Below are 27,589 nucleotides of genomic sequence, written 5' to 3' on the forward strand. Positions count from 1 at the left end.
ATGGAGTGGAAAATTTAAGTCTTAAGAATTGTAACATACCCCCACCCTTCAAGGCTGACGCCCTCGTTGGCCCACTTTATGGTGAGTCTCCTGGCCTCTTTCCAAGTATCAGGTTTTAAGAAAATAGGTGCAATCGAAATAAGAAAACGAATTGAAAAACAATCACAAGATGTAATTATACAAAGAAACACAGAGATTTTACATGGTTCCCTCTAGATTGAGGTACATCCACGGATCATTCACACCGATTCCAACCTTTTCACTAAAAACGAGAAATATAAATACATCAGGAAATCTAATTAAGGTTTAACATAATATTAGAGAAATTACAAAAATACCATTAGGAAAATTTCTTTCATTGACTAGGGTAAAGGCGTGGCTTGATTTACAGTACCTCATTGTTGACCAGTACTATCAGGCTCCACAAATCACAACACCAGGTACCCCTTTTTCTTTTTTCCATAAGTCGCCCCATCCTAGACTAATGGAGGATTTTGGTTAGGGGTGCAACTTGATTCGCTTTGAGGTCAAATTGGAACTGAACTGACATAGGTCGCTTCCACTAAATAAGAATCAGAACTGAACCAAATTCCATTGGAACCAAAGCAACCCAAACCGAACTAAATTCGGTTCGGTTCTATGGGTTGCTAATATTTTATAAATTGTAATTAACATTTTTTAATGTAAAAAACAAATATATAATAAACAAAAAAATTTTGTACAATAAATCACTAATTTATCCATAAAATATCATTAATCTTTCCCAACTCTTAAAATAATTCATAATAATTATTATATACATATATATTTATTTATTGCATGCATAAGGGTTCAGTTCGGTTCTATACAAACTTGATCCGAGAATTGAACTAAATTTATCGGTTCTCCATTTTCGTAACCCAGAATCAAATCGTAACTTGTTCCAAGCCCAATCAAACCACCCCAAAGCTATCGGTTTGATTCGGTTCAAGTTACACTCCTACTTTGGGAACAGTGGAGAAAGAGATGAGGGTTTCTACGATGCCGAGAATGAGAGGGATACAATGGAGGGATCCTGGGGGGGAGAGAGAGAGAGAGAGAGAGCGGGGAAGAAGAGAGAAAGAAAGAGAGCATATGGAAAATCAAGCGAGATTTCGAAATCCCGGGGGTCAAGGTGGGAAATCTAAATCCCTCATGTGCTAGACATTTTGTTTAAGGTGGAAAATGGGTTTCCAAGGAAAATGTTAATCAAACCGTGGAAAATATAATATTTTCCACGAAAAACCATTTTCCTCTTTCACTTTCCATTCGTAATCAAATATACTCTTAGTAAACTTTTTATATCTAAATGATCCCTCAACCCCATCTCTCCTTGTAATTTTTTTGGAGTATCCAAACTACATTTTCCTCATCTTCTTCACATATTTAGATTTTTCAATGGTTATTGCAATTATTTTTGACGACTTTTAACCTTGACAAATGAAGAATGATATTCTGATTTTGATCATTTAGATGTATTTTTCGATTTATTTTGATGATTTATAACAAAAAAAAGTAAGATCAACATTTTTATCTCAACAATGATAAAAAAAAAAATGTTGTATTTGATAAAATTATTGAACTCAATAATAAAATGTTGAACGCCACAATAAGGTGTTGAACTCAGCAGTGTGAATGTGTTTTAGATTTTTTTTATTTTTTTGGTTTGTCCAACTTCTGTATCAGATAGATTTTCCTGAAATACCCAAAATGCACATAAAATAATTGTGAAAAAGACACTCAAATAAAAAATTATGAACTCTGACGCGTGATCCTTGGGACAAGTCCCATCCACAAAGAGTGAGAAAATCCTGCGATATCCAAAACAAATGGTGGTGCTCGACAGTCAATGTTAGGAGTCAAAATTTGTCCTATATGACTTAGAAGTTTTAGATTGAGCTTATTTTTTGTGAGGATGATCTCCATGGTGAAGAGATCACCGTCACAAAAAATCAGCCCAAACTGAAATTTCTAAATCCATCAAGAGTAATTTACAAATTATCGGTAAAAAATTGACGGTTCACAATTCTAAACCACTTTTGATGGGGTTAGAAGTTTCAGATTGGACAGATTTTTGTGAGGATGATCTCTATGATTAGAAAAATGCATTGGCTCCCTAAAAGTAGGTACCCGAACCTGAACCCCCCCTCCCCTCCTCTATAAAAAATAAAAAGTTTCAAATATTTTAACGGTATCACTAAAATACTTCTTTGATTGCAACAAAAACAAAAAAAAAACAAAAGAAAAAGACTCTTTATCAAGAAATTGAGAATTTTGGTAATCCATTCCTACAAAATTAGATGTATTAGGTTTACCCTCCACAGAAACACAATGCAAGAATAGGCTTACCCCTTATTAGTCAAAAGCGGATGTCCCTTTTTGCTGATGAATTAATAATGAAAATTTGATTTTACTCAAAATGCCATTCAAAAACTTAAATTAGTAATCCATAGTTGAATAAAATCAAACTTTAATCATTAATTCATTCATAAAATGGGATAGTAACTTTTGGTCAAGGGTAAATCTAATATTGCCAATTTTATAGGGTGTGTTACTTAAACTACCAAAGAAACTTAAAATCTTTGGCATTATAAATACACATTGGCATTATGCCTCGTATCAACTTAGCTTTGAGTCGTTTAAAATGCCAAACAACTCAGAATTTTTGTTCCTAGTAGTTCTAGCTTTTGTACCAAAATAAGTAGAGTAAATAGACTTCAATTCCACTTGGATATCCATTACACAAAGACCCATTGTTCGTAGGCATGTCAATAGATAGTGAAAATTTTAGTCCAAATTTTTGGATAATAAAAAAAATTGGATTTAAAAGTAGATATTTTATTAATATTTAATAAATATATAATATTTCAAATAGGATATTATAAGAAAAAATGAAGATATTTTATTGAGAGACCTCAAACCCAAGTATTATTTTATAGATATTCTCCTAAAGCATAAAACTTGCTTTTTCAATCTTGTTACAAATTCTCACTTCACAAAGGCATTCTTTTTTAAATGATAAGACTACCGTGGAGGAATAAAATCCACTTTCATTTGAATCGTTCATGTCGGATCAATCAACATGTATCCCGAGACATACATGTGACATTATCAGGATTATATTCTATCTAGTTCAAGAAAAAATCGCAATAAGAAAGGATTTTTTTCATATGAATAATTAATATATTTGGATAATAATAAAGATGAATGTTATAATTTGAAAATGATCATGATTCATTTTTAAGATTATAATGTATTTTCTATTTAAAGGAGTAAAAGCAATTGTAAAAAAGATGTGGAAATGGTAGCTAAGGGCTGTCATGTAATATTGATTATAGTGGAATTGAGCCATCAGATATAGACATTTTTGCCAGACCATGTAAAACCTTGATACTTTTCTCATTTTTCTATTATTTTTAAGATTATTTATGAGATTTTGAGGAACATGAGCCAAACTATCCCACCAAAGCTCTAGAACCTTGTGCAAACCAACTCCAATTATGGGATTTCCTAGGTGAGACTCATTGAATAGTTGGCCACTAAGTGCAAACCAACTCCAATTATGCGACAAGTCCCTCGCTAAACACATGGATAGGCCAACAACTATCCCACAACCTCAAAGTTGTTTTGCAATCTATCAAACCAACTGAGCTATGGTTCTAAATCCTAAATTGCCTATCTTAATAGCATACATATTATTATTGTTTTGATAAGTGTAAAATTTCATTAATAGCATAACTATTATGAAAATGTATAGAACATCAAATTTGAAAGAAAGTGGTGCCAAGTTGTTTAATTTGTAAAGTGTGTGGGTGTTGATATGCCACCTTCACCTATTAATTACTGACCACTAATCTCTCTTGTCTAGCCAAAAAAAAAAAAAAAATTGTAAGTAAAGGATTTCGGATAAAAAATATTTAGTAAACCTTTTTTTATTGTATATGGTGTCTCAACTACAATATTGTCAACAATTTTACCTAGTTTTATACAAGTATAACTGAAAAGTGTGATATAAGAACGTTGTTCTCACTTTGGTACCAAAGATGAAGAGAATCTTTAGCACGGAAGGATAAAAAATTACCATTTTCTTTTCCAATGTGCCATATGTTGCTACTTGTGAAAAATAAGAAGCAATCAAATGGTTTAGGTGGCTGTCAATGATTGTTGAGGTACCTAGGCACTCAAACTCTATACCACACTTATTGAAGAAAAGAAGTATTTTAATACAAACGAAAAAAGAAGTATTTTAATACAATGTACATGGAAAATTATGAACTCATAGTTGTTGAAGAAAAGAAGAGCTTTCTTGTTTTGCAAATTTGTATCTCTATTATGCTATTTTCAATGAAAAGTTATGAATGTGGGGATAGGGAGCTTGTGGCCATTTGATTCCCCATGAATTCAAACTGATTTTTATTGAATCATGGCCAATCAATTGCTCATGATTCTAAAATTAGATTCGGATCACATAAAGTTGGCCCATTAAACCTTATTTAACTCATTTGGAAGATGAGGGCATTTAGGTCATCTAAAGTCAAAAGAGGTTTTCTGCTAAATGCTTTTGGACTAATGGTTAGAAATGGGAAATGTTCAGCACCCTAAGTTTTACCACACACTTTAACAAACGTTTTTTGTCCTACATGGGTTAGAAGCTTTGGAATGAGCTGATTTTTGGTGAGGATGATCTCTATGATTAGAAGATCATCCTCCCCAAAAATCAGCCCATTCCGAAATGTTTAGCCCCATGTTTACACGTTGAAAAATCGTGGACCGTCTATTTTTTGTAAATCAATTTTGATGGGGTTAGAAGTTTTGGAATGAGCTGATTTTTGGTGAGGATGATCTCCTCACCATAGAGATCATCCTCACCAAAAATCAGCTCATTCCGAAACTTCTAACCCATGTAAGACAAAACGCGTTTGTTAAAGTGTGTGGTAAAACTTAGGGTGCTGAACGGGACCCGTTAGAAATAGTTCTACAATTGCATATTGTAAATGACTAAAAAGTTTCCTCTTGGGCTCCATAGGATAAGAGAATATCCTAAAAGATTAAAATACCATAAACATAATTCAATTTTTCAAAATTTTCTTGCTTATTCTGTTTTTTTTTTTTTTTTTTTTTAAACATGGTATAGAGGACCAAGACCCAGTCCATCAGGCAGTCCATAGGACAGGCCCAACCCAAGTTTCCTAGTCATACCCGATAGGACTAATCCATGACCACATGCACCGACCCACACAACACATGTTGCATTTTAATCAAGAAATGGTCCTCGATTTCAAACTCTCTAGTTGTTGGTCTTACCATTGAAGCACATCCCTTGGTGGGTTTATTTTGGATATGCATAGCCGTGATTCAAATTTCTTGCTTGTCATTAGAATTCAAACCACTAAAACACAAACAGGTTTTATCAAACCTTACCAAAATTACAGAAATCAGTCAAAACTTCAAAGATGCTAAAAATAATATAAAAATATAAATTTTCATAAAATTAAACCCTAACTCACTTTCGTTCGAGATTTATATCCAAAAAAGGAATAGGAATAAGAAGAGGGGCTTCAGAAAGGCTTGGGTCTTCTTCCACGTAAATCGTACCTCAAGATGCCTTAAAATGAATAAAAATCGAGCAAGATGTCACCTTCAAGATAATCATTTCCCATCAAGGATATTCATTGAGAAAGGAAACTGAAGTGCACAATACCTTGCTTTGAGTCAGGTTGCATCCCAGAATATCCTTCTAATTCCCGTAAGGGAGTACCAATTTTTTTTAGAGATTTCAATATCCTACCATTCACCACCATTTCAATTAAAGGATAGATTCCAACATCCAAACATTTAAGAGTTATATGTATAATAACTTTTCTTCACACAAATTCTTGGTTATTGCATAAGAAAATTTAATAATATTGGATTCAAAAATTGATATAAAATATGGGTATTGGTCATTCCACCACAAAATTGATTTAATATGCTTTTGTTGATTGCATGTAGGAATTGTTAACAACGAAAATAATAAATCTTATAGGAAATATACTCGATCTGAAAATGCTCTCTCTAGCCCTATCCTCCACGATCTACCAATAGAGTGTAAAGAATAAAAAAATAACAAAAGAGAATAAAATAACCATTGAAAAAAGGAAAAAAAACAAAATCAGACCAAAGATAGTTAAAAGAGATTGGAGCCAAAGTCAACCTAGGGGATCAAAAATACATACCGAAAGAGTTGTGGGAAAATAAATGGGTAGCCCTAATTTTACCCATAAAACTTTTTTAAAAAAAAGAAGATAGATTAACTCTGTGGATGATTTTCACATTGATTTATGAAGAGAAGCCAACAAAGCTTCACCATCATTGTTGCATCTTGCAACTCAATAATGGGTAGCAAAAGAAATCGAAAGAGAGATATCTGGGAGAGGGAGGGTTTTGATATTAGAGTCAGAGAGCCGTGTATGAGAGATGGGTGGGATTGATGAGCGGGACATTCCAGGGACTTTTTTCAATTTTCACATTCTCGAGATTTGTAACAATATTAAATCCCAAGCCTTTCTTATCTCCACAAAATTGTAGTTTAATGTGAGGTTTGTGTCACAGAGAACTGTTGCAACTCAATTGTATTTTATTATAGAGTCATTATAATCTGACTTAAGCATGTGGCATACTCAATTGACTTACCTTAGGTGACAAGTTCAAAAACCCTAGATCTTCTCTCCTTAAGATAAAAACTACATTTTTTTTATAGGACTATAGTTCTGTATTCAAAGGAGAGCACATCTATGATTCCTGAGCCATCCTGTCAGATAAGTCGATTGAGTTGTCACGTGCCTAAGTCAGATTATCAACACTCTTTATTATATAGATTATAATTTATTATTATTATTTTTAAGTTTTAGGTTTTATTTGTCTTTAGTAGAATTTTTCCAAAATTTTTAAATGGTTAAAACCTATTCTCTCAATATCGAACAAGACGTATTGTCCGAGTCAACTCGATATCAGGTAAGGGCAAGACGAGTACGAGAAATCAAGTTTTAAAACCATGGGTTGGACTCCTTGGAGATGCTCTTCATCGTGTTCACTATTTAGTGGGTGTTTGATAGCACTTCAAAAATGGGTTTGTATAGTTTTTTGGTCTCAAAATGCAATTACGTGCTGCGATTCGCGTTTGATAATTCTTAAAAAAAATAGATTTTTGAAGGTTTTTTTTACCGCAGTTTTGAAAAGCGGATTCGCGTTTATAAAAAAGCACTGCTGTGAAATGATGTAAATACCCTTAGGGTATGTTTGATTGCATGGAAAGTCACTTTCCATGGAATTTGAAATCCATGGAAAATTAGTAGTGGAAAATAGGTAGGGTTGGAAAATCAAATTTCATTGTTTGATTTCACTTAGATAAAATCATGGAAAAAATATGAGAAAAAGGAAGAAAAGGAGAAGGAGGAAGAAGATGAGAGGAGGGGGAGAGGAAGAAGAAGATGACGAGGAAGAGGAAAAGGGGAGGATGTGGCGACGGTGACGGCGAAGGCGACGGTGGCGGCAACGACGGCGACGGTAGTGGCGATGACAACGGAGGTAAATGAGGAAGATGGGGGGAAAACGTGGTGGTGGTGGTGGTGGCAGAGGAGGTGAGGGATGAAAAATAAGAAGAAGAAGAAGAGAGAGAGAGAGAGAGAGAGAGAGAGAGAAAGAAGGTGGTCGGAGACGGAGCCGACGGCGACGGCGACGACGAGGTTAGTGTAATGGTGGTGGTGGTGGTGGTGATAGTGGTGGTGGTAGGGAAGAATTGAGGATGGAAAATATGGGTGGATTTCATTTTCCCACCCATATAGGTGGGAAAGTGAAATCCATGATTTAGTGGACTTTTTGAATGGGGTGGAAAATGATTTCCATTTCCATGTGCAATCAAACACTTGAAAAATGTCATTTTCCATGGAAATTGATTTTCCACCCTATTTTCCATGTGCAATCAAACATACCCTTAATGATTTTTATTATTTCCAACGACAGTCCGCGACTAAACCTAACTCGTTCTCTCTATCGTTTTCAATCTATTTCGTGAACCTTCGATTTCGACAGCAACGATGACCCCATTGACGATGACGACGACGACGTTGTTTTCGTTCAATCTAAATACATCGACGATGACGATGTTTTCGTTCAACCTAAACCCCATCAAGACGGCGACCACGATCGACGCCATTGACGACGACGACATGAAGTCCGCTCGAACTAAATCCATCCACTTGACCCCTTTTCCGATTGACACCTTCAGATCTCTTCCCACAACAGCTTCTTACAGCATCTCTGTGAGCTCTCTCTCTCTCTCTCTTATCGATCTCAATTTCTGTTACTGATCTTGACGAAATTGCAACTTGAAGGTTGGATTAACAAAAAATTTTCTTTCTTTATAATTTCTTGGTAGGTTTTGTTTAGATGTTGAGATTAGGAAATTATATTAATTCTTCTCTTCTTTGACATCCTATTTGAATTGCTCATGGGATTTTTTTTTACCTATAATTTACTGTGATATTATGTTTTGATTTTGATTACTGCCTTATATTGTTGAATTTCTTGTTCTGATTTAATTACTTGAATCCCTAATTTGGCACAAAGTGTAGAAATAATTGTAGTTCAATTGAATGTGAGCTCATTTAGAGTCTTAAAACAAGTGAATTAGTTTATTGAGACATTTTTGTTTGAGGTTCAAGATTTGTTTCCCAGCAACAATGGGTGTGGTGCCTTTGTGAAATATTATGCTCTTCAATTAGCCCAATCCATTCTACTCTTCTAAATTCAAACTTTAAGGTTTATATACCGTCCGTCTCCTACAATCATCATATTAAGAATTTTTCTGTAAGCATTTAAATCATCTAATATTCAGGAAGACAAAGATGAGCCTTTAAATTTGTTGGTCATTTTCTTTTTACCTAATCATTGGTCATTGACTTGAGGCATTGGTTCTCGTGAAATTACGTGTTATAAATCATTGCAATAATTTCTCAGCATGCATTTTCTGATTCAGTAGTTGGAGAAAGGTGCATTTGGCATCTTTGTTAAGGAACCATAACCTTCCCTAATTCAAATTACTAGGTATGAATATTTATAATTGGAATACCATTATTTGGATTTGAAACTTGAAAGTTGGTAATAGCCACCTTAATTTTTTTTTCTTTCCAATTTTAAATATTTTTATATATGTTAATTTTATGTATATGGGGCTTATGTTTCAAGGCTTAAGTCTCGTGACGCTAGTTGTTCAAACACCTTGCTTTGCACCTTAGCATTTGAAAACATTGTTTTATTTGGTATGAGAATATTTTGCATGTTGAAGTACAAAGTGACTATGCTTTCATTATGCTCGAATGTCTTACTAGATTCATCTCGTACTTTGTTTTTTATTTGTATAGACGTCTTTTAGTTGGTTTACACTGCACTCTTGTCTAATATTAATTAAGATAAAGTAACGGATGCAAATAAGAAGAATGAAAAATATATCTTGTATGTATTTGTTGGATGTATATTTTTCATTTTTTTATTTATTCCAGTTTTATTTATTATATTAGCTATGGTTATTATGTTTAAATGATGTCAGAATATAAATAAGATGTTATGTGGATATGTTATGTATATACTATGTAATATGAATGTTGGATTGTGTATTAAACAGGTCTATAGCATTTTTAAAAGGAATTACTGTCGAAATTTCTATAGCATTATAAATTTTTATAAAATTATAAATTTTTATAATTAAAATAATTATTTTTTATAATTTTTTAATATAAATTTATTATATTTATATATATTTAGTGTAATTATATATTTATAAGGGTATTCTGATCATTTTTTATGCATTTTGTGTGCATTATTAATATTAATTAGACAAGTATTTTATTTATTAGGAAAATTTCATATGTCCATTTTTAAGAGGAGATGTTGTCGAAATTTCTATAGAATTATAAATTTTTTATAATTTTTTAATATAAATTTATTATATATATATATATATGGGTCGTGTTCGGATGACAAACAAACCTACTCACATCGTGACAAATCGTAGAGACCGTTCGATTTCGCGCAGATCTGCAATCCAGATCATAAGTAGCGTTACAATCGATTTAAACAAATAACTTTTCCGATTTTACAACTACCTCCCTGTAAAAAAAAAAAACCCAAATCTGAGTTCTCTTCTTCCTTCGTCGTTTCTCTGCGTTTGAAGCCCTCTCTACAGAAAACAAAAACAAGCTTCTTCCTTGTTTGCTTTTCTCTACTAACTACAACGACGACGACGACGAAGCCCTCTCTACAACTACTTCCTCGTTCCTCGTTTCTCTCTGCTCTCTGCGTTCGAATAAACTTTGTCTTCTTCGTTCGATCAGAGATTAGATCTGACCTCGTTTCTCTGCAATCGATCTTCTTTGCTGTAAACAAACGTCACGGTGCAGAGAAAAGAAACCCCATATCTCTCTCTCTCTCTCTAACTCGTTGCAAAGAACCCCAACTTGACAGAAACCCAACCCGACTGAACTGAACTTCCTCTGTTGGAAACGAAGAAACCCAACTCGGCTTCGTCCTCATCTCTCTCTCTCTCTTTCTCTCCAAAGAAACCCTAAGGTAAACCCTTAATTATTATTTTTTTTTAATTTTTTTTTTCATTTGTTTTATTTTTATTTTTTATGTATCGATTATGATGAATCATCGACAAATTTCACTGATAAAATAGAGTGATTTTTTGCCTACATTTTGTGCAAAGTTATGATCTGTGGTAATCCTTCATCTTGTTTAAGTGTAATGTTCTGGTCTGGAGAAAAATTAAAACAGTAGATGGTCCGAAACATTTTGAAGAATTTCTGAAACATTCAATGTTTCTAATGTAATGTAGTTTCCAACTCTTAGCATCCAACAATTTGCTATGTTGGATTCCATCACTCATATTTCTGTTTATCTGATATAGAATGGTATTGTATTGGGTTAGCATGTACTGTATATATATAAATTTGTTGCTTGGATATCTCTCAACTCCAATTGATTAGTATGAAACAATCACCACTTTAGTATTGCATTGGTTTGCCCAATTGATTTAGGCAAATTTTAATCCCCTCACGCAGATTTTAATCCCCAATTTTTAATATTGGTAAATAAAAATTTTAAATTTGCAGGGTTCATTGCACATATATGGGAGGATACATGTCAAAGAATGTTATAGGATCAGTGGGTGATGTCATTTCAGAAGACCAAATTCACTCATTTCGTAGAGTGAGTGAACAGTTCACAGCTATGTTCCATAGGAAGGCTTTCTTGCATTGGTACACTGGAGAGGGAATGGATAAAATGGAGTTTACTGAAGCAGAAAGCAACATGAATGATTTGGTGTCTGAATACCAGCAATATTAGGATGCGACTGCAGACGAGGAGGATGAATATGAAGAAGATGAGGAACTTTTGGAGGGTTGAATGAGAAATATGAGTATTATAGATGGAGAAATGATTTGGATTTGCTTATTAATAGTTGATTGGGATGCAGACTAGTTTTGATTGCAATATGTTGTGTTTTGTGTACTTTTGGCTTTTGTTAATGTTTTGGATGTTGGGATGATGATGGTATGTTGGCAATGGGCTATTGCTAATATCTGGTGTGGGGATCAGTTACTTTTTGTTTGGTTAAGTTTACAATTTAACAAGGTGCTGGTTTTCTATTGGTTGGTAATATTGAAATTGCTGAAATTGTTCTCTGATGCTTTCAGCATGGATAATGTGTTATGTCAGCTTATATAATTTGTATCATTTGCATTTAAGCTGATAGTAGTAGTAAATACATAGCTGGAAAGGGAAGAAGAAAAAGAAAACTCATTAATGGTTGAGAATGGTGGCATCAAAACCCACAGTTAAATTCAATTGGATACTGAGGCTTTTGTACTGGGGCTCTGCTATGTTTGAGTATGGCTAGTGTGTTGGAATCTTATTTATGGTTGGTTGTATCTTGGAAGAGCATCTCTGGTCAGGACAAAAAATTTTATTAAAAACTTTGGTTCTGTTTGTTAAATTGGAAAACAAAAATGTGTTGAATTGCTTTTGACATTTGTGTGTTGTATATTAGAGAGTGCTATTATTTGTTGATGTTATTGCTGCTTAGCTGATATATGGGACATAGTCCAAAACAGGTCCCCATTACATGCTTGAGTTGAATTACAATCAACCTTTTGGCCTTTTTAGTGCTCAATGTCACTTGTTTTTGTGCTTGAATCACGGATACATTGTTTTATAAACTGTAAATTAGGGCTAAAGCTGTTGAATTTTTTTTTTCTTTTCAAAATGAGTTTTATCATCCATGCTCTCCATGAAATTAGAGTTTGTTTGGAACTAAAATGGACTTTCTACGATCATCTTGGTAATGGAAAGAAAAAAAGATTATCTTAGTATTGGTAGAGAGTATACACCTATAGGTCTCTGAGCACCCCTAGGGGACAGGATAGGATGGATACCTATATTGCAAGTATGCTGATGTGTGCATATAATCAACCATTCAAGACAGGTAGTGGTGAAAGTCTTTCGACTGGTGAAACCATAGACCTAATTTCAATTCTTGGAGTTACTAATCTCATTAAAAATAGGCTTATTGAACAAAACAAAACAAAAAATAAAAAAAATCAATCAATCCACAAGAAACATTAGCATTAAATAAGTTATTTCTTGTTGGACTGCCAGAATCTGTTCAAGTGGAATTTCTACGCCAAGATATCCTCCAAGTTAAGTTAAATTATGGGTCGTAACAGACTGCAGGCAATATAAATAGAAAAATGATGCACCAGTCAAAGATTAGCACAAAAATAGATTACAACATCCATACAAGATTCCTTAGATGGATCCATACATGAAAATTTTGGTGATATTACAAGAAGACCAGAGTTCACTCCCATGCCCAAGAAGACCAGAGTTGTGAGTACCATCACCCCATGTGTAAAGATCCCTAGATAATGTAACAACACATGTATGATACTCTCCACATGCAACTAGTTCAATTTTCATGCCAGTAAAATAACGTGCCTAGCACCACAAGCAATATTGTGGACGTCAAGAACCACTGTTGATTCCAATGACTTGGGCAAAAGTGCATCTATCTTGACTGCAAATGAACTTCCAACCTGGTGCATACCAACACCCAAATATAAACATCACCTAAAGCTTTGAACTCTTCATGATAAGATCCCTAGCTTGATGAGCTTACCGCACTAGACAAACTAACTCAAAAAGTATCAACTCCAAAACCCCGATCATTGGAATTATCTGCAACCCCAGTTGACAATGATGATAAAGAATTGCCAACTGATTCTGACTGAGTTACACCCTTGGCAGCTGTCGTATATAACATCACATCAGAAAATGCCTTTCCAAAACCATTCAGTGGAGGACTTTCATAAGGATACTAAATTCGTTGGGTGAAATCAACGCCTTGGCGGCTACTGTGTTATATGAACAACACAGTAAAAAAGCAAAAAGCCTTATTCAGTGCATTGCTACTACCACATGGTGAAATCAATGGAGAGTTTCTTCGAGTATGGGAACTTAGACCATCAGAAGAAGTTCCATCGCTTCTGGATTCGATTCTCCACTTGCGATAGTTACCACGTGAAATCAACGCCTTCAGACCAACAAACCATACTTCAGCTTCATCCTTATCCTTACATATATGTCAAAAGGCAATATGATGGCCAAAACAACCTTGGTAACCCAATAGCTTTGAGAGCTTCAATCTGATACAAATTCAAGCATATAAAAGAAAGACAATATAGAGGATCTGATTTAAGTTATCCATAAAAGTAAACAAATGACTATAATAGGAATCCAAACCTATTTTGAATGGATATATTATCATCAAAAATAAATAATCAAAAATTAAATGTGTATACAGCTCATGCTGATAACTTAGTATTATATAGCATCATAGTTTTTATTAAGCCAAGGAAGAGCACCCATTATGTCAATGAATGGGAACATGTTACAAAATACAATCATCAAAAACAAAGTAGAGAGGGATCATTATATCAATGCATTGGAATATATTAAGAAATAAACGTTGCATAGAACTAGTTACATTGATCAGAATTTGGAGAAGTAGATTGTAGATCAAAAAATAACCCATTGCTCTCTGTAGACACGGGATTTCGTCATTACGATGACCACATCTACGATGGTTTGGAGTCGCCACCATTCATTTTTGTAAGTGGGTGTGAATGGTCACCCGATATGCATTTTTTTTAGAAAATGTGACATTTTTGGTATTTGGTGACTCTCGATGGATAAAGATGAATCAACCCTTGAGATTCGGGTAAGCGGCTCGGTTGGAGAAAAGGGAAGGTGTTAGGCACCCTTTTCTCCCTACTAGATAGTGGTAACCTCAACTCAACTTGGTCATTTTGATTTTAAAAAAATACGAAAAACGATGTGCCACGTGTTGTGCATTTGTACCCTAGATAGGGGTTCATTTTCGGCTTGATCATAGGGTCATTCCATTGATGGAAATGACCCTTATAGACCTTTAGCCTTGGGGTCCATTCATTCTAAAAAATAAAATGAAGGGGAGAGGGTGATAGAAGGGGGAGGAGGAGAGGGTGTAGAAGAGAGAGGGGGGAAATTGCCTTGAACCTACCTTGTGTCTTCTTTCTTCTTTTCTTCTTCTTGAGTCCTTAGTATTTTATGAAAATACAATTCTTGTATGGTTGAAGGAGTAGAGAAGAGATGATGAGAGAGATGAGTGGAGTATAAATTTTTTTTTTTTTTGTATATGAGACTTGAGGAGGATTGGTGATGGTTGTTAGTAGTGAGAGTTGGAGAGAATTTTGTAGTGAAAGTTGGGGGCCATTTTTGGGAAGAGGAGGAGGGTATTTATAGATGTTGAGGAATTATTTTAGGGATATAATGGGGTGAAGTGAAGAAAAAGGGTAGAATGGTTATGAGTTTGAGAGAGAAGTGGGTGTAATTTAGAGGAGATTGGAGGGTATTTAAGGAAGGGGGGGTTAAATGGGTGAGTTTTGACCCAAATGGTTTGGATCCTACCCAACCCATTTAGGTGGAGTGTTTGGTGAGGTGAGTTTAAGATGGTGGTTGAGATTAAATGGTATTTGATTTAAGAGAATGGAGGATTTAAAGAGGTGGTTGATGATATTTTGAGAGGGTGAGGGAGATGATGCCATGTATTAAAGTGGGTGGAAATGAAGGGTTGGGATAGGTTGATGGGAGAGGTTGAGTGTTTGACTTGAGAGGATGGTGTAGGTTTAGGTTGTAGATGTGGGTTTTGTAGGGAATGATGAGGGTAGATTAGGGGAGGTATAGGTTAGGGGTGTAGGTAGATGTATTTGATTTGAGAGAAAAGGTGATGGGTTGATGTGTGTGATAGATGGGATTTAAAACAAATTAATGGTGTAGGTAGTTGGGTGAGGGAGGTGACATGGGGTGATGACATGTGTCATCTTTGATTATCAAGATGGTGATTGGTTGATGTGGGTAGTGGTTGATGGGTTAGGGTTGTGGGTTGGATATGGATTTGGGCTTAGAGGTTTTGAAGTGTTTTGGGCTTGGGTTATGAAATGGTTTTGGATTTTAGGAATTGGTTAGGGGTTATTTTGGAATGGATTTTGAGGGTGTAGATTGGTATTAGATTTTTAGGTGATGTGGGATTGAGTTTAGGTTAGGGGGTGAGAAAAATGGATTTTGAAGAATTAAGGATTTATGGGCCTTAGGTGGGTTTAGATTTTTTTGGATTCGGAGATGGAACGGTGGAAGGTATAGGAGGTGGTAGGCATCCCAAGTCTCGTTTTTTAATTTTATTTATTTTTTTGAATTTTTGCAATCATTAGTTTGATCAAAAATGCCACATGTTGGCCAATCAGGCTTTTTAGGCCCGTTGGTGAAATTTATCGAAAATTTGGCGTTTTTGATTTTGGAAGCGGAGCGGTGAATATTGGGAAAGCGTAAGGTAGGCCGAGTCCTTTTGGTGGGCCTCCTAAACCATTGAGAGGTCTTAGGGGCCTCGGTTTGATAAAAATGTCACTTTTCAATGACTTGGGCCCTTAAGGCCCGTTGGCCCATTTATTTGGAAAATCGATATTTTTGGGCCCTTTCGAGAAGTGGCCCTTTCAAATTGAGGTGTCTACAGCTGCCCTTCTTTGCAGGAATTGCGTGTAAAGAACTGCAAAGAATAGACTAAACCCCTATTTGTACGGGCCAGAAAAATTCTGTAAAAACACGATCTCAAATTATCGATTGTATTGAAGATTTTTGTGGAAAATGGTTACTCAAGCACGGGGTCTGACAGAGTTTTGCCTTATTAATTCATTGATCTCGATGGCGCGGAGCTCGTGTGAGATCTTTGATTTGATGAAAATTTGATGAGTTTTGAAATCCGACTATTTCTTCGATCGTGTTTTGACAAATCGAAGTTGAGTGCAACTCGAAAGGTTTTTGAAATTCTTTTTTTTTTTTTTTTCATTGCCTTTTTTTGTTGATCTTGCCAGGTTTCTATCATAAGCTAAACCTCTCAATTCGTGCATTGTCCCTTGATACTTTTGACCCTTTCAATGGTGCAAGCACTGAGGTTGTTAGCAGTTGCCACAAATCCAAGAGAAAGTTTTGCAGTTGGAGCACAGTTAACCAAGATCTGGAATACGACAGTCCATAGGGATCCACCAGACCCAACTTCAGTAATTCTACCTCTATTTACTGTTAGCCCATCGGGGAGTATAGCAAAATCAGGGGGGGGAATGAGTGCTACACAGTCTGGGTCTCCTCCATTTAGAACCACGTTCATTGCAACAATATCAACAGGAGCATAGATTACAAAAGAGCCCGTTGCATCGGTGTTACTCTCTTGTAATATCAACATGTTGTTCTGACTGGAATTTGGAGTATTAACTCGCAGTAGAGAAACACAGTTACTAGGATCTCTACCATTAGCAATATGTGTCATTTCTTGAACAGCACCGCCATTAGAAAGAATGTCCCACTCACTTCTAAAGTTCCCATCGCGAAGGAAATTGAAAACTCCCTTTGGTGGGACTGGAAGCAAGAAAGAAGTAGCTGCACTTAGCACAATACCAGGAGGCCTGCCGGGATCATCTATGCTTTTTCCAATCATGGCCCTTACATCTTCAGCGCCACTTCCCGATAATGTTGTCCATGTGTGAACAGTAGAAGCACTTATACCAGAACAAAAACTCATCACCATTCTTTTAGCTAACTTCAACATACTCTTTCGCCCTTCTTGACTTGTGATCACACCAACATCTCCAGCGGGTATGTTACTAGCCATAACACTTGCAAGGCGCTCACATTGTTGATCTAGGGTAGCAATCCAACGCTTTGCGCCAAACCCAAGGCTGGAGTTAACCAGTGTTTTATATATACTATGAACTGCTTTATCATCCACTTCTACGTGTTCGACCCATATAACCTTGGAGTAACCAGTTGGCATTTTTTGGATTTAAACAACCTGATGGTCTTCTTCGACATCTCGATATCAGGCTAAGACGCAAATGATCCAAGGAAACATCGACCACCACCCAAATTCCCTCAGCATGTTGTTTACAATACCTTACAAAGAAACTCTCTCGAGTCGGAACAAGAGGTGAAGGGACTTGAAATTCTGTTGTCATCATTTGGAGGGCTCCATTATAGTTTTCTACTACGCCTATTGATACGACTTCAAGAGTTGTTGCTTTTGAAACAATGTTAGAAAACACGGTGGACCACTGATTCACATCCATAAGGATCTCAACAAGGTTAATGTGATTCATGATAACAACGGCAGTTTCTTGAGAAGCTTCTGATTTCGATCCACATAGTTTTGGTCCAATTCCCCTCGGAAATGTTTGTATGTACTCATCTTCACTTAGAATCTCATAAGCATCGTTAAGGCCACGCATCCATAAGGGTTTCCCTAGTTAGGTCATTCTTATAAACTCTTCCATTGCTGCAACTGTAAGTTCGATGATCAATGATTTATCTACCTCAGTAGGCCCGGAGAGTGATCTTAGGAGGGGCTTGCCTGCGGTCCCTTCTTCGATGCCTTCGCGTCTTGTCTAGTGAGTCATGATGATGAGTCAGGCTGAAAAATTGATGATGAGTCAGGCTGTCCGAATTCGTGCTTTGTAGGAACGCCTTGACTCTTTTTACAAAATGTTGAAATATTAAATCACTGGATATTAAAAAGCACATTCCTACACACATACCTTGATTCAGGCATCCAAGGGCGTGTTTGGATACCAGGAGCAGAACTACTGTTCCAAATAGCAGGAGCTGGAGTACTCTGTGGAGGAGTTGGAAAAGTAATTCTGTGCAGAAAGGGCGTTTGGCAATCAACTCTGTGAAGTACTTGGCAGAAGTACTTTTGTGCTGAAAGTCTATTTGGGAACCATACTGACTTTTGATGACTTCTAGAAAAAAACTAGAATACCCTTATATTGTACTAGTTACTGTTTTTTGTTTTTTAGTATCATAATATGCTTCAAACTATACTATTTTTGACATTTTAACTATAAATATTAATATAATATAATATAATAAATATTAATATAATATAATATAATAAATATTAATATAATATAATATAATATTTTAAATATTAAATATTAATATAATGTGTTTAAAACGGGGGTATTTTCGTAGAAAATTAATAAAACGAGGTATTTCGGTAAAATTAGGGGTATTTCGTAGAAAATTAATAAAGTTAGGGGTATTTCGGTAAAATGAGCCGTTAGAATATTACTCCCCGCAAGATGCGAAATTGAGAAGTAGGTTTTAGTGACTTTTTCATAAAGAACAATTTTTTGCTCTTGTGCGGAGTAATTCTTCGAAAGAGTTGTTTATCTAAATTATCCAAATGACTTCTAACTCCCCGCAAGAGTCAGAAGTAGCCAAGGAGTCCTATCTAAACGCCATCCAAGTGTTTGAACATCAGAGCATTTTTTAGCACATCGAGTATGACCATTAATCTTGGATTTCTTTTGAATTAATTATAAAACCACCATACCTTTAGCAATAAAATAATAAATAAATGAAAAAATGAATAAATACATACCTTTAGCAATTTCATCGACCAAATTTGGGTTAGTGTCGTCTGTTAACCCTGCAACAAACTTTATATTTTTAAATTAATAAATACATAAAACTGAGAACATGAAATTAAAAATAAATAAATAAATACTTTCGGGGAGTGATTTCTTATCGTCGTCACCTGAGAGAGGAGGGCGAGTCACCGTCTAAATGCGAGATAGGTCACCAAGAGAGAGGGAATGCAAGATAGATTAGATTAGGGTTTCTTTGCATAAAGAGGAGAGAGAGGAAGATGATTTAGTAACAGTCGATTAGAAAGAGAGGGAGGGTTCGTCGCCAGAGAGATGAGGGTGAGAAAGAAGCCGTGAACGACGACTTAATTCATTTTTTAGCAGATCGTCGTCATTAGCAGAAAGGAAGAGATCGTCGTTAACAGAGAGGAATCGTCATCATCAGCAGAGACGAAGTTGATTCAAACGTCCATAGATCGTCGTCTCTTCGATCTGTGTTTTCGATGACAGATCGAAGAGTTTGTCGATTTGGGTTTTTCGAAGAGGGAGGTAATTGTAAATAAACAAATTTCGTTTATTTATTTCGATTGTAAAGTAAATTCCGATCTGGACCGTAGATCTAGCTAAAATCGGACGGCTGAATTAGTTTGTCGTGATGTGAGTAGGTTTGTTTGTCGTCCGAACGCGACCCTATATATATATAGGTCTCGTTCGGCACCCAACCATTTACCCAACAATGGCCCAATCATTATTGTCTTACATGGGTTAGAAGTTTTGGAATGGGTTGATTTTTGGTGAGGATGATCTCTACGGTGAGGAGATCATCATCACCAAAAATCAGCTCATTCCAAAACTTCTAACCCCATCAAAAATGGTTTACAAAAAATGGATGGCCCACGATTTTTCAACTTGTAAACTGAGGCTAAAAGTTTTGGAATGAGCTGATTTTGGCGATGATCACCGTAGAGATCATCCTCACCAAAAATCAGCCCATTCCAAAACCTCTAACCCATGTTTTGAAAAATGTTTTGCCAAAATGTTTGTTGCTGAACGAGACCCATATATATATATAGGGAAATGTTCAGCACCCTAAGTTTTACCACACACTTTAACAAACGTTTTTTGTCCTACATGGGTTAGAAGTTTTGGAATGAGCTGATTTTTGGTGAGGATGATCTCTATGATTAGAAGATCATCCTCCCCAAAAATCAGCCCATTCCAAAATGTTTAGCCCCATGTTTACACGTTGAAAAATCGTGGACCGTCCATTTTTTGTAAATTATTTTTGATGGGGTTAGAAGTTTTGGAATGAGCTGATTTTTGGTAAGGATGATCTCCTCACCATAGAGATCATCCTCACCAAAAATCAGCCCATTTCGAAACTTCTAACCCATGTAGGACAAAACGCGTTTGTTAAAGTGTGTGGTAAAACTTAGGGTGCCGAACGGGACCCATATATATACATATATATAATATATATATATATAATATATATATATATATATATATATATATATATATATATATATATATATATATATATATATGTATATATATGGGTAGCGTTCAATGGCAAACTTTTTAGCAAACTTTTTGGCAAAACATTTTTCAAAACATGAGTTAGAGGTTTTGGAATGGGCTGATTTTTGGTGAGGATCCGTAGAGATCATCCTCACCAAAAATCAGCTCATTCCAAAACTTCTAACCAATGTTTACAAGCTGAAAAATCGTGGACCGTCCATTTTTTGTAAACTGTTTTTGATGGGGTTAGAAGTTTTGGAATGGCCTGATTTTTGGCGATGATGATCTCCTCACCGTAGAGATCATCCTCACCAAAAATCAGCCCATTCCAAAACCTCTAACCCATGTTTTGAAAAATGTTTTGCCAAAAAGTTGGCCATTGAACGCCCCCTATATATATGGCCAACTTTTTGGCAAAACATTTTTCAAAAGATGGGTTAGAGGTTTTGGAATGGGCTGATTTTTGGTGAGGATGATCTCTACGGTGAGGAGATCATCATCGCCAAAAATCAGCCAATTCCAAAACTTTTAACCCCATCAAAAATAATTTACAAAAAATGGACGATCCACGATATTTCAACTTGTAAACATGGGTTAGAAGTTTTGGAATGGGCTGATTTTTGGTGAGGATGATCTCTATACCGTAGAGATCATCCTCACCAAAAATCAGCCAATTCCAAAACTTCTAACCCATGTTTGAAAATGTTTTGCCAAAAAGTTTGCCATTGAACGCTACCTATATATATATATATATATATATAATATAATTATATATTTATAAGGGTATTCTGATAAATTTTTATATATATTAAGTACATTATTAATATTAAGGGTATTTTAGTCATTTTATTCTAATACATCTAGAAGTTATATCAAATAATAATTACCAGATTCAAATAAATAACAAATCATTTTTACAAAACTCTATCAAACAAACTTTTTAAGAGCTGTTCATTTGAGTTTAAGAAGCGAGCTCTTTTTTGCTTCTTTAGCTTTTGAGCCAAAAAAGCTAGTTGAACATCGTTCGTTTGAATTTTTTGACTCCCACGAAAATCAACAAAAGCCCAAAAGTAGCTTTTATTTAGAGTCGTGTAAAGTGGGCTTCGTAATTTTGGTTCTGCGCAAAGCCCGTTATCAAAAACGGCTTAAGTATAATGACCAGTATACCCTCCATCTTTATTTCAATGTTCAACGAAAGTAAAACCTAAACCCTCTTTCGTCATCGACTTTCAACGAATGTAAACCCCTTCTGCGTCTCTCTCGTTGCAGTCCCAACCTCTCTGTGATCTCTTCTTCTTCCCCAAGCCTTCTAGGTTTTATAACCGAGAGATACGAAGCTCTGTGCACTTAACGAAATCGGAAGAGCTTTCGTCGTCATCCACCATTGAAGCTCTCACTCCACAAACCCTAGAACCAGAGAGGCTGTTCATTTGTGCTTCAGAAGCCGGTATTTTCACAAAAACTGCAGGTATGCCACACGACAGCTCGACATTTCGATCTCTCTCTCGTTCCTTCCTGTGTTTTGGTTTTGATTTTGATTTTGTTATTTTTCCTTTATTTGATGTTAATTTGTAGAAACCTTCTCCATTTTACTTCTCTTTCATGAATTTTCAATTACGGATTTCTTCTCCTCTGGTTTTTTTTTTCTTGGTATTTAAGTAGAGTTCTCTTCTCTGTTTTGTTGTTTCTGCGTCCTGAAGTCTATGATTGGTACAAGGATAAAGAAAATCAAACTTAAAAATAAAAAACCTTGTAAGAAAATTGCTGTAGAGATTTGGGAAGAGCTGGACACAACCTTTATAGGAAAGTTATGGAATCATTGTAGTTGGTTTTGATTGTGGGGTTCTAACCCAATTTTATATGAGGGGAATTTGTAGAGGAATTACAATAATTCTTTTGGGTTACATGAAGGGTGTCACTAGCTTATGACATTAATAGGTCATTAATGGCAGTTGTTATTGATCCAACAAGAACAGTATCTGCTGGAAAAAGTAGAAATTGGAGCATTTTGGACTTACCCTGAGGGGTATAAGCCTTCTGATGAGCCTGTTTCGGAGTATCAGACTATCCCTCTCAATAAGGTTGAAGACTTTGGTGTACATTGCAAACATGTCATTCTTCTTCATAGATTAGTTATCCTGAAATATAAGCATGGTTTTAAAATTCGGTTTGATGTCTCATCTTGTTTGTGGACGAGACTAAGTTGTCTCGAACGAGATAAACCAATAAACTCGCTTTACAATTATTTATTCATATACATATGTTTATATGAAAATAATTATAATTTTTTTTATAAATTTTATTGATTAGAAAATGTTTAGACATAAGATCATATTTATTTAGATAATATGTATTTAAATTCTAAAAAAATGATTGTTTTAATTAAAATATAGAAATTCCGGGTTGACTCGTCTGAGTTCTATTTGCTTGGACAAGATTTTGAAAATCTCTTGCAAGTCATCTCATTTATCTCGCGAGATTCCACACTGTTGAGACTTGAGATGCCACATCTATCCATCTCATTCGCTCGAGTCATCCCGGTCTCGAACGAGATTGGAAACCATGAATATAAGCCATTGGTTCTTTTGGCCATTGTAGTAATATCCTTGTTTTGTTATAGTATTATGCATTGGATATCACATATTTCAATTCTTCACTCGATAGCCACCTGTTGGATCTTTTATAGAATAAGTATTGGGTAAATGCACTTTTTTCCATCTCCACTGTTGGGAAATAGAGACTATTTTGCTAGACAAATTGCAGATCTTGGTGAGCCAAATACTTTAGTGGTTTATATGAAAAATGGTTTGTAAATGAACCTCGCCTGTTTTGAATCGTAATAAAAGCAATAGCTTCTACTCTTTTATCTCTTTGACATTAAATAATTTTGCTTAGCCTTGTACAGCGGAAAAGCTGCAGCAAGCGAATAATCAACTTCATTCACGGTTGGGATCTTTTATTTTACCCCTACATAGAAAGAAATAGGTTAGTGTAAATACGTTTAAATTGTACCACATCCATTGGTGATGCACAATTTACAATTATAATAGTTTGATCTTGCACTAAAATGTTGCATCTCACTAGTGTTGTTATTAGTCACCTTTGTATATGCCAAACCATCTCAGTTGATTATCTTATTTTATCTCCTATTGGAGGCATTCCTAAATTTCCTTAATTATATTCATTTTTTATTTGTTTTTCTTAGTACTTTCCCAACTCATTCATCTGAATATTCTCATTTTTGCTATCCTTATGTAAAATTTTAGTTGATATAATACTATCTCTAGTTTATCAATTGTTCTCAAATATAGCTATCTTGGAAAATACGTGGGTTCGCTATCACCCGGTATTTAATTCCTAAATTAAATATCAAGATAATGCCTATGGTGGTATGACAATGCCTGTTTATGATAGAACTTGATCTATTTTGGATTTGTTATTAAGGAAAATTATTTTTCTCTGTTTGTATGACATTGTAACACTTTTGATTTCTGTATAATATGTATTTGTTTGAATGTTAATGTGTATGGGGATGTTATGTGGATATTAGATTGTGTATGGGATGTTATGTGGATGTTGGATTTGTATATAGGATGTTATGTAGATATCAAATTGTATATTATGCAGGTATTTTCTTTATCAGTAAAATTTCATATATCCATTTTTAAGAGGAGATGTTACCGAAATTTCGATAAAATCATAAAATTTATACATTTATTTAAATTGAAAATAATTATTTTAATAATTTTTTAATATAAATATATATATATTAGTGTAATTATATATTTATTATATTCTAGTCATTTTTTGTGCATTCTGGGTGCATTATCAACATGAAGGGTATTCTGGTCATTTTACTAGAATCCAGCAATAAAAAGCTGTAAAATGAACAGGATTTTCTGACTTCTGTGTTTCTATAACGAATAAGCTTCTGCTGAATATGGCTTTTCAGGCTCCTGGCTTCTACTTCTTCCAGAAGCCAACTTCTGGAGCTAGAGCTGGCTTCTGTAAAGAACAGACCTGTATTCCAGTTTTTTACAGTTGTTTGTAACACCAGCTTCTTATAGCAGATTTTGACGGTTGTATTAAACGGGACTTAGGGTTTTAGAGCTTTTGAGAATGGTGAACCATCAACCCAAGCCCCAGGCAGCAACCATCTTCTTCGGTGATCCTCTTTGCGGCGAATACGTTCTCCGGCGTTTCGTTCGAGTACTTATTGGTACCCTTATCTTTCTATCTCTCAAAATCTGTCATCTTCGAGCTATATACGATTGTTACTCACTTTTCTTCTAACCTCATATTGAATCCATCGTTTTCAACCTCTAGCAAAAAAACCTTTGATTTTTTCCACCCAATACTCCATCGATTTCCGTTTTTTTACTTCTCCAAATCCATTATCAAAACAAGAGCTTTTTTCATGGTAAGGAGTTTTTGTTGATGGGTTTTTAATTACAGAGTTATGTGTGGTGGGGTTTGAATGCGAGAAGTGATATGATGATTACTTGAAGAGGTTGCAGAGTTACTTTTTCTGTTATTTTGATGTTTTTTTTCTTTTGAAATTGGGATTTTAGGTATTGTTTGATTTTTATTTTTTTAAACTTCTCTAAGCATTAGAGGATTTAGGATCTATTTTCTGAACTGGGTATTTGGTTTTAGTTTTATATTTGGTTCTGGAACAGGTTTTGTTTCCCACATTTTTTTTTTTTTTTGGTTTTCTTTCCATTTTCAACTTTTATCAGTGTTGTTGATGCTTTCAATGAGTTTCAAGTTTTTTCTAAAATGGGTTTTGTCTATATTCTTTTTCTTTGTTTTTTGTGACTTAATGTACTGTCTTCTGAATTATTAACTATGATATGCACATTACAAAGCAGTGGTAGGTTAATATGGAGATTTCGGACACAGAGGCAGGCAATGAGAGTGGGCATGGAAACCGCACGGAGAATTTAAGGAAGCATAAGGGGAAACACGATAAGCCGAAGCCATGGGATGATGAGAGCATTGACCACTGGAAGATTGAAAAGTTTGATCCTTCATGGAATGAAGGAGGATTGCTCGAACCCAGCTCTTTCTCCACTTTGTTTCCTCAATACAGAGGTTAGCCAACTCACTAACACCCTCACTACTTAATTGATTATTTTCTATATCACTCAGAAGTTATAGTTTCATGTTCCATTAATAAAATTAGGTAGAAGCATGTTGACACGAATATGATCCCATTATTTTTTTTGTACAACTTAATTTACTAGGTGTTTAGTTTTGGTTATGTTTTCATTAATAAGGGGGTTGATTTAGAACAAATCAACCCCCTTATTTTTTTGATAAATTAATTTATCAAAAAAATAAGGGGGTTGATTTGTTCTAAATATGAATGTAGGTTTTAGTGCGTGAGGCATGTTGATCTCCTGAAACAGATAGATCACAGATCTATCAATTTTCTTATTTACTCGTCCTCTTTTTATTTTTGATTTGATTTAATCTGTGTGATACAATTGGGTTGTTTCAATTTGGTATCTATGCCGCTCGATCCCTAATTTTTGTGATCCATGATGGATCCCAAGTTGAAGAATCTGAGCAAGAAATGAGATCAAACTGAACTCCCTTTGGCTCAAAGTCTTGAGTCGGTGGTGGTATCAAGTACGATAAAAGCTTTGATCAATGGGTTGGGAAAATGAGATTTAACTGAATTTTTTGTGAAGAAAATGTTGATGATGATGATGCTAATAGCCTAATCTATACCAATAACATCACATAAAATTTGGTTGCATCTGATCAAGCCCTCAATTACGGAAGGTGTGAGAGAACAAAGACTCTTCTCCAACCTCCATTATGTTCTCCATATACGTTCATGTCGGTCGTTGACTTATGCTGCCATTTATGTCACTGTTTTCGTCCTTGTTGTTTGCATCACTAAGAACATACCTCATTAGGTTTTGGAAGATGAATACATGATTGGCAGAGGTTTTACAGGGTATATGTTTCTATTTCAGAAAGGTTCCAAAGGATTTTTTTTACTGCTGTATTATACAAGGATGTGGAAACCATAATAAACATGAGTTAAAAATGTGTATTTTTCTGCAATTGTATTTTTAAAGATGCGGCCTATAATATACAGTTTAAGAAAAAGGTAAAATTCTCATATAAATGCGATTAATACTGGAAATTGCTACATGGAATCGGATTTCTTGGGCCTGGGAGTGTAGGGAGGGAGTATCGTGAAACATGGATGATAGGCTATTGCTTATTTTTTGGGAGAGAAGAAGGAAGGATGAGATGAAGGAAAGGATGGATTAAAGGACTTTGCCACGTTAGAAAGTGCCAGAGACCTGGGATCAAAACCCCATCTTACACTTATACCTACATAGGAAAGGGTGGATTAAAGGACAAGAAATAAGGGTGAAGGAGGTTGAGAAATGACACATATGAAAGAGGGTAGAGTCAGGAATTGCTCTGGAAAAATCATATGTAGCTTTAAATTTATCACTGATCTATGCATCAGTCTTCTATTCTGTAAAAAAAATGTTAAGGACTTCGTGTTTATATTAGATAAGTTTCTGTGTGTTTCTATCAGATTGTAGGACTCACTTATTAGTTTTATAAGTTTTCTGGGTGAATAAATTTCATTCAAAGGTCCAACTTATCAACAACTACCAAGAATTATTGTCACCTGCAAAGACTTCTTTTATCATCTTTATTTATTTTTTACTCAGTGACAATAAAATGTATAAATGTTTTCTGGTTCTTATTTGTGAGCCTTCTTCGTCTTTTGGTCCCTTTCAGAGAAGTACTTGCAAGAAGCTTGGCCTATTGTGAGAGGTGCACTGAAACAGTATGGCATTTCATGTGAGCTCAATCTCGTAAGTGTTCTTAAATGTTCATCTACATAAGCTTTTAGCGGTGAGCTTTTTAAAGTGGATCTCTTATTCTCATGAAAATGGTGTTTTTAGATGGCTTATTTTTATTTATTTGTTTTGATCTATTATTAAGTATATTACTTTGTTTAT

General features: G+C 35.0%; 1 protein-coding gene, 1 long non-coding RNA gene and 1 pseudogene across 3 annotated transcripts in view; 2 read left to right on the forward strand and 1 right to left on the reverse strand.

The window, feature by feature from the left end:
• Positions 1-8,078: 8,078 nt before the first annotated feature.
• LOC147393262 (uncharacterized) lies at positions 8,079-11,605 on the forward strand. Its single transcript, XR_015182208.1, has 2 exons — positions 8,079-8,318; positions 11,169-11,605. It is a non-coding gene; the product is annotated as an uncharacterized LOC147393262 (long non-coding RNA).
• A 4,938-nt stretch (positions 11,606-16,543) lies between these two features.
• On the reverse strand, positions 16,544-22,018 carry LOC147393263 (homeobox-leucine zipper protein ROC2 pseudogene; annotated as a pseudogene).
• Positions 21,785-27,589, forward strand: part of LOC147393264 (RNA-binding KH domain-containing protein) — a 35,902-nt gene continuing 30,097 nt past the window's right edge. The window contains exons 1-3 of one of the 2 annotated variants that reach the window (XM_086454928.1): positions 21,785-22,056; positions 25,460-25,682; positions 27,366-27,442. In XM_086454928.1, the coding sequence (XP_086311054.1) occupies positions 25,472-25,682; positions 27,366-27,442 (288 nt within the window). In that variant the 5' untranslated portion in view covers positions 21,785-22,056; positions 25,460-25,471. Of the gene's footprint in view, positions 22,057-24,658; positions 24,808-25,459; positions 25,683-27,365; positions 27,443-27,589 lie in introns of those variants that run through there. The other variant, XM_086454929.1, reaches the window with a different exon arrangement.

This window comes from Akebia trifoliata, chromosome 10 (genome assembly GCF_017979445.1).
Source record: "Akebia trifoliata isolate Shusen 1 chromosome 10, ASM1797944v1, whole genome shotgun sequence".
Lineage (NCBI taxonomy): Eukaryota > Viridiplantae > Streptophyta > Magnoliopsida > Ranunculales > Lardizabalaceae > Akebia > Akebia trifoliata.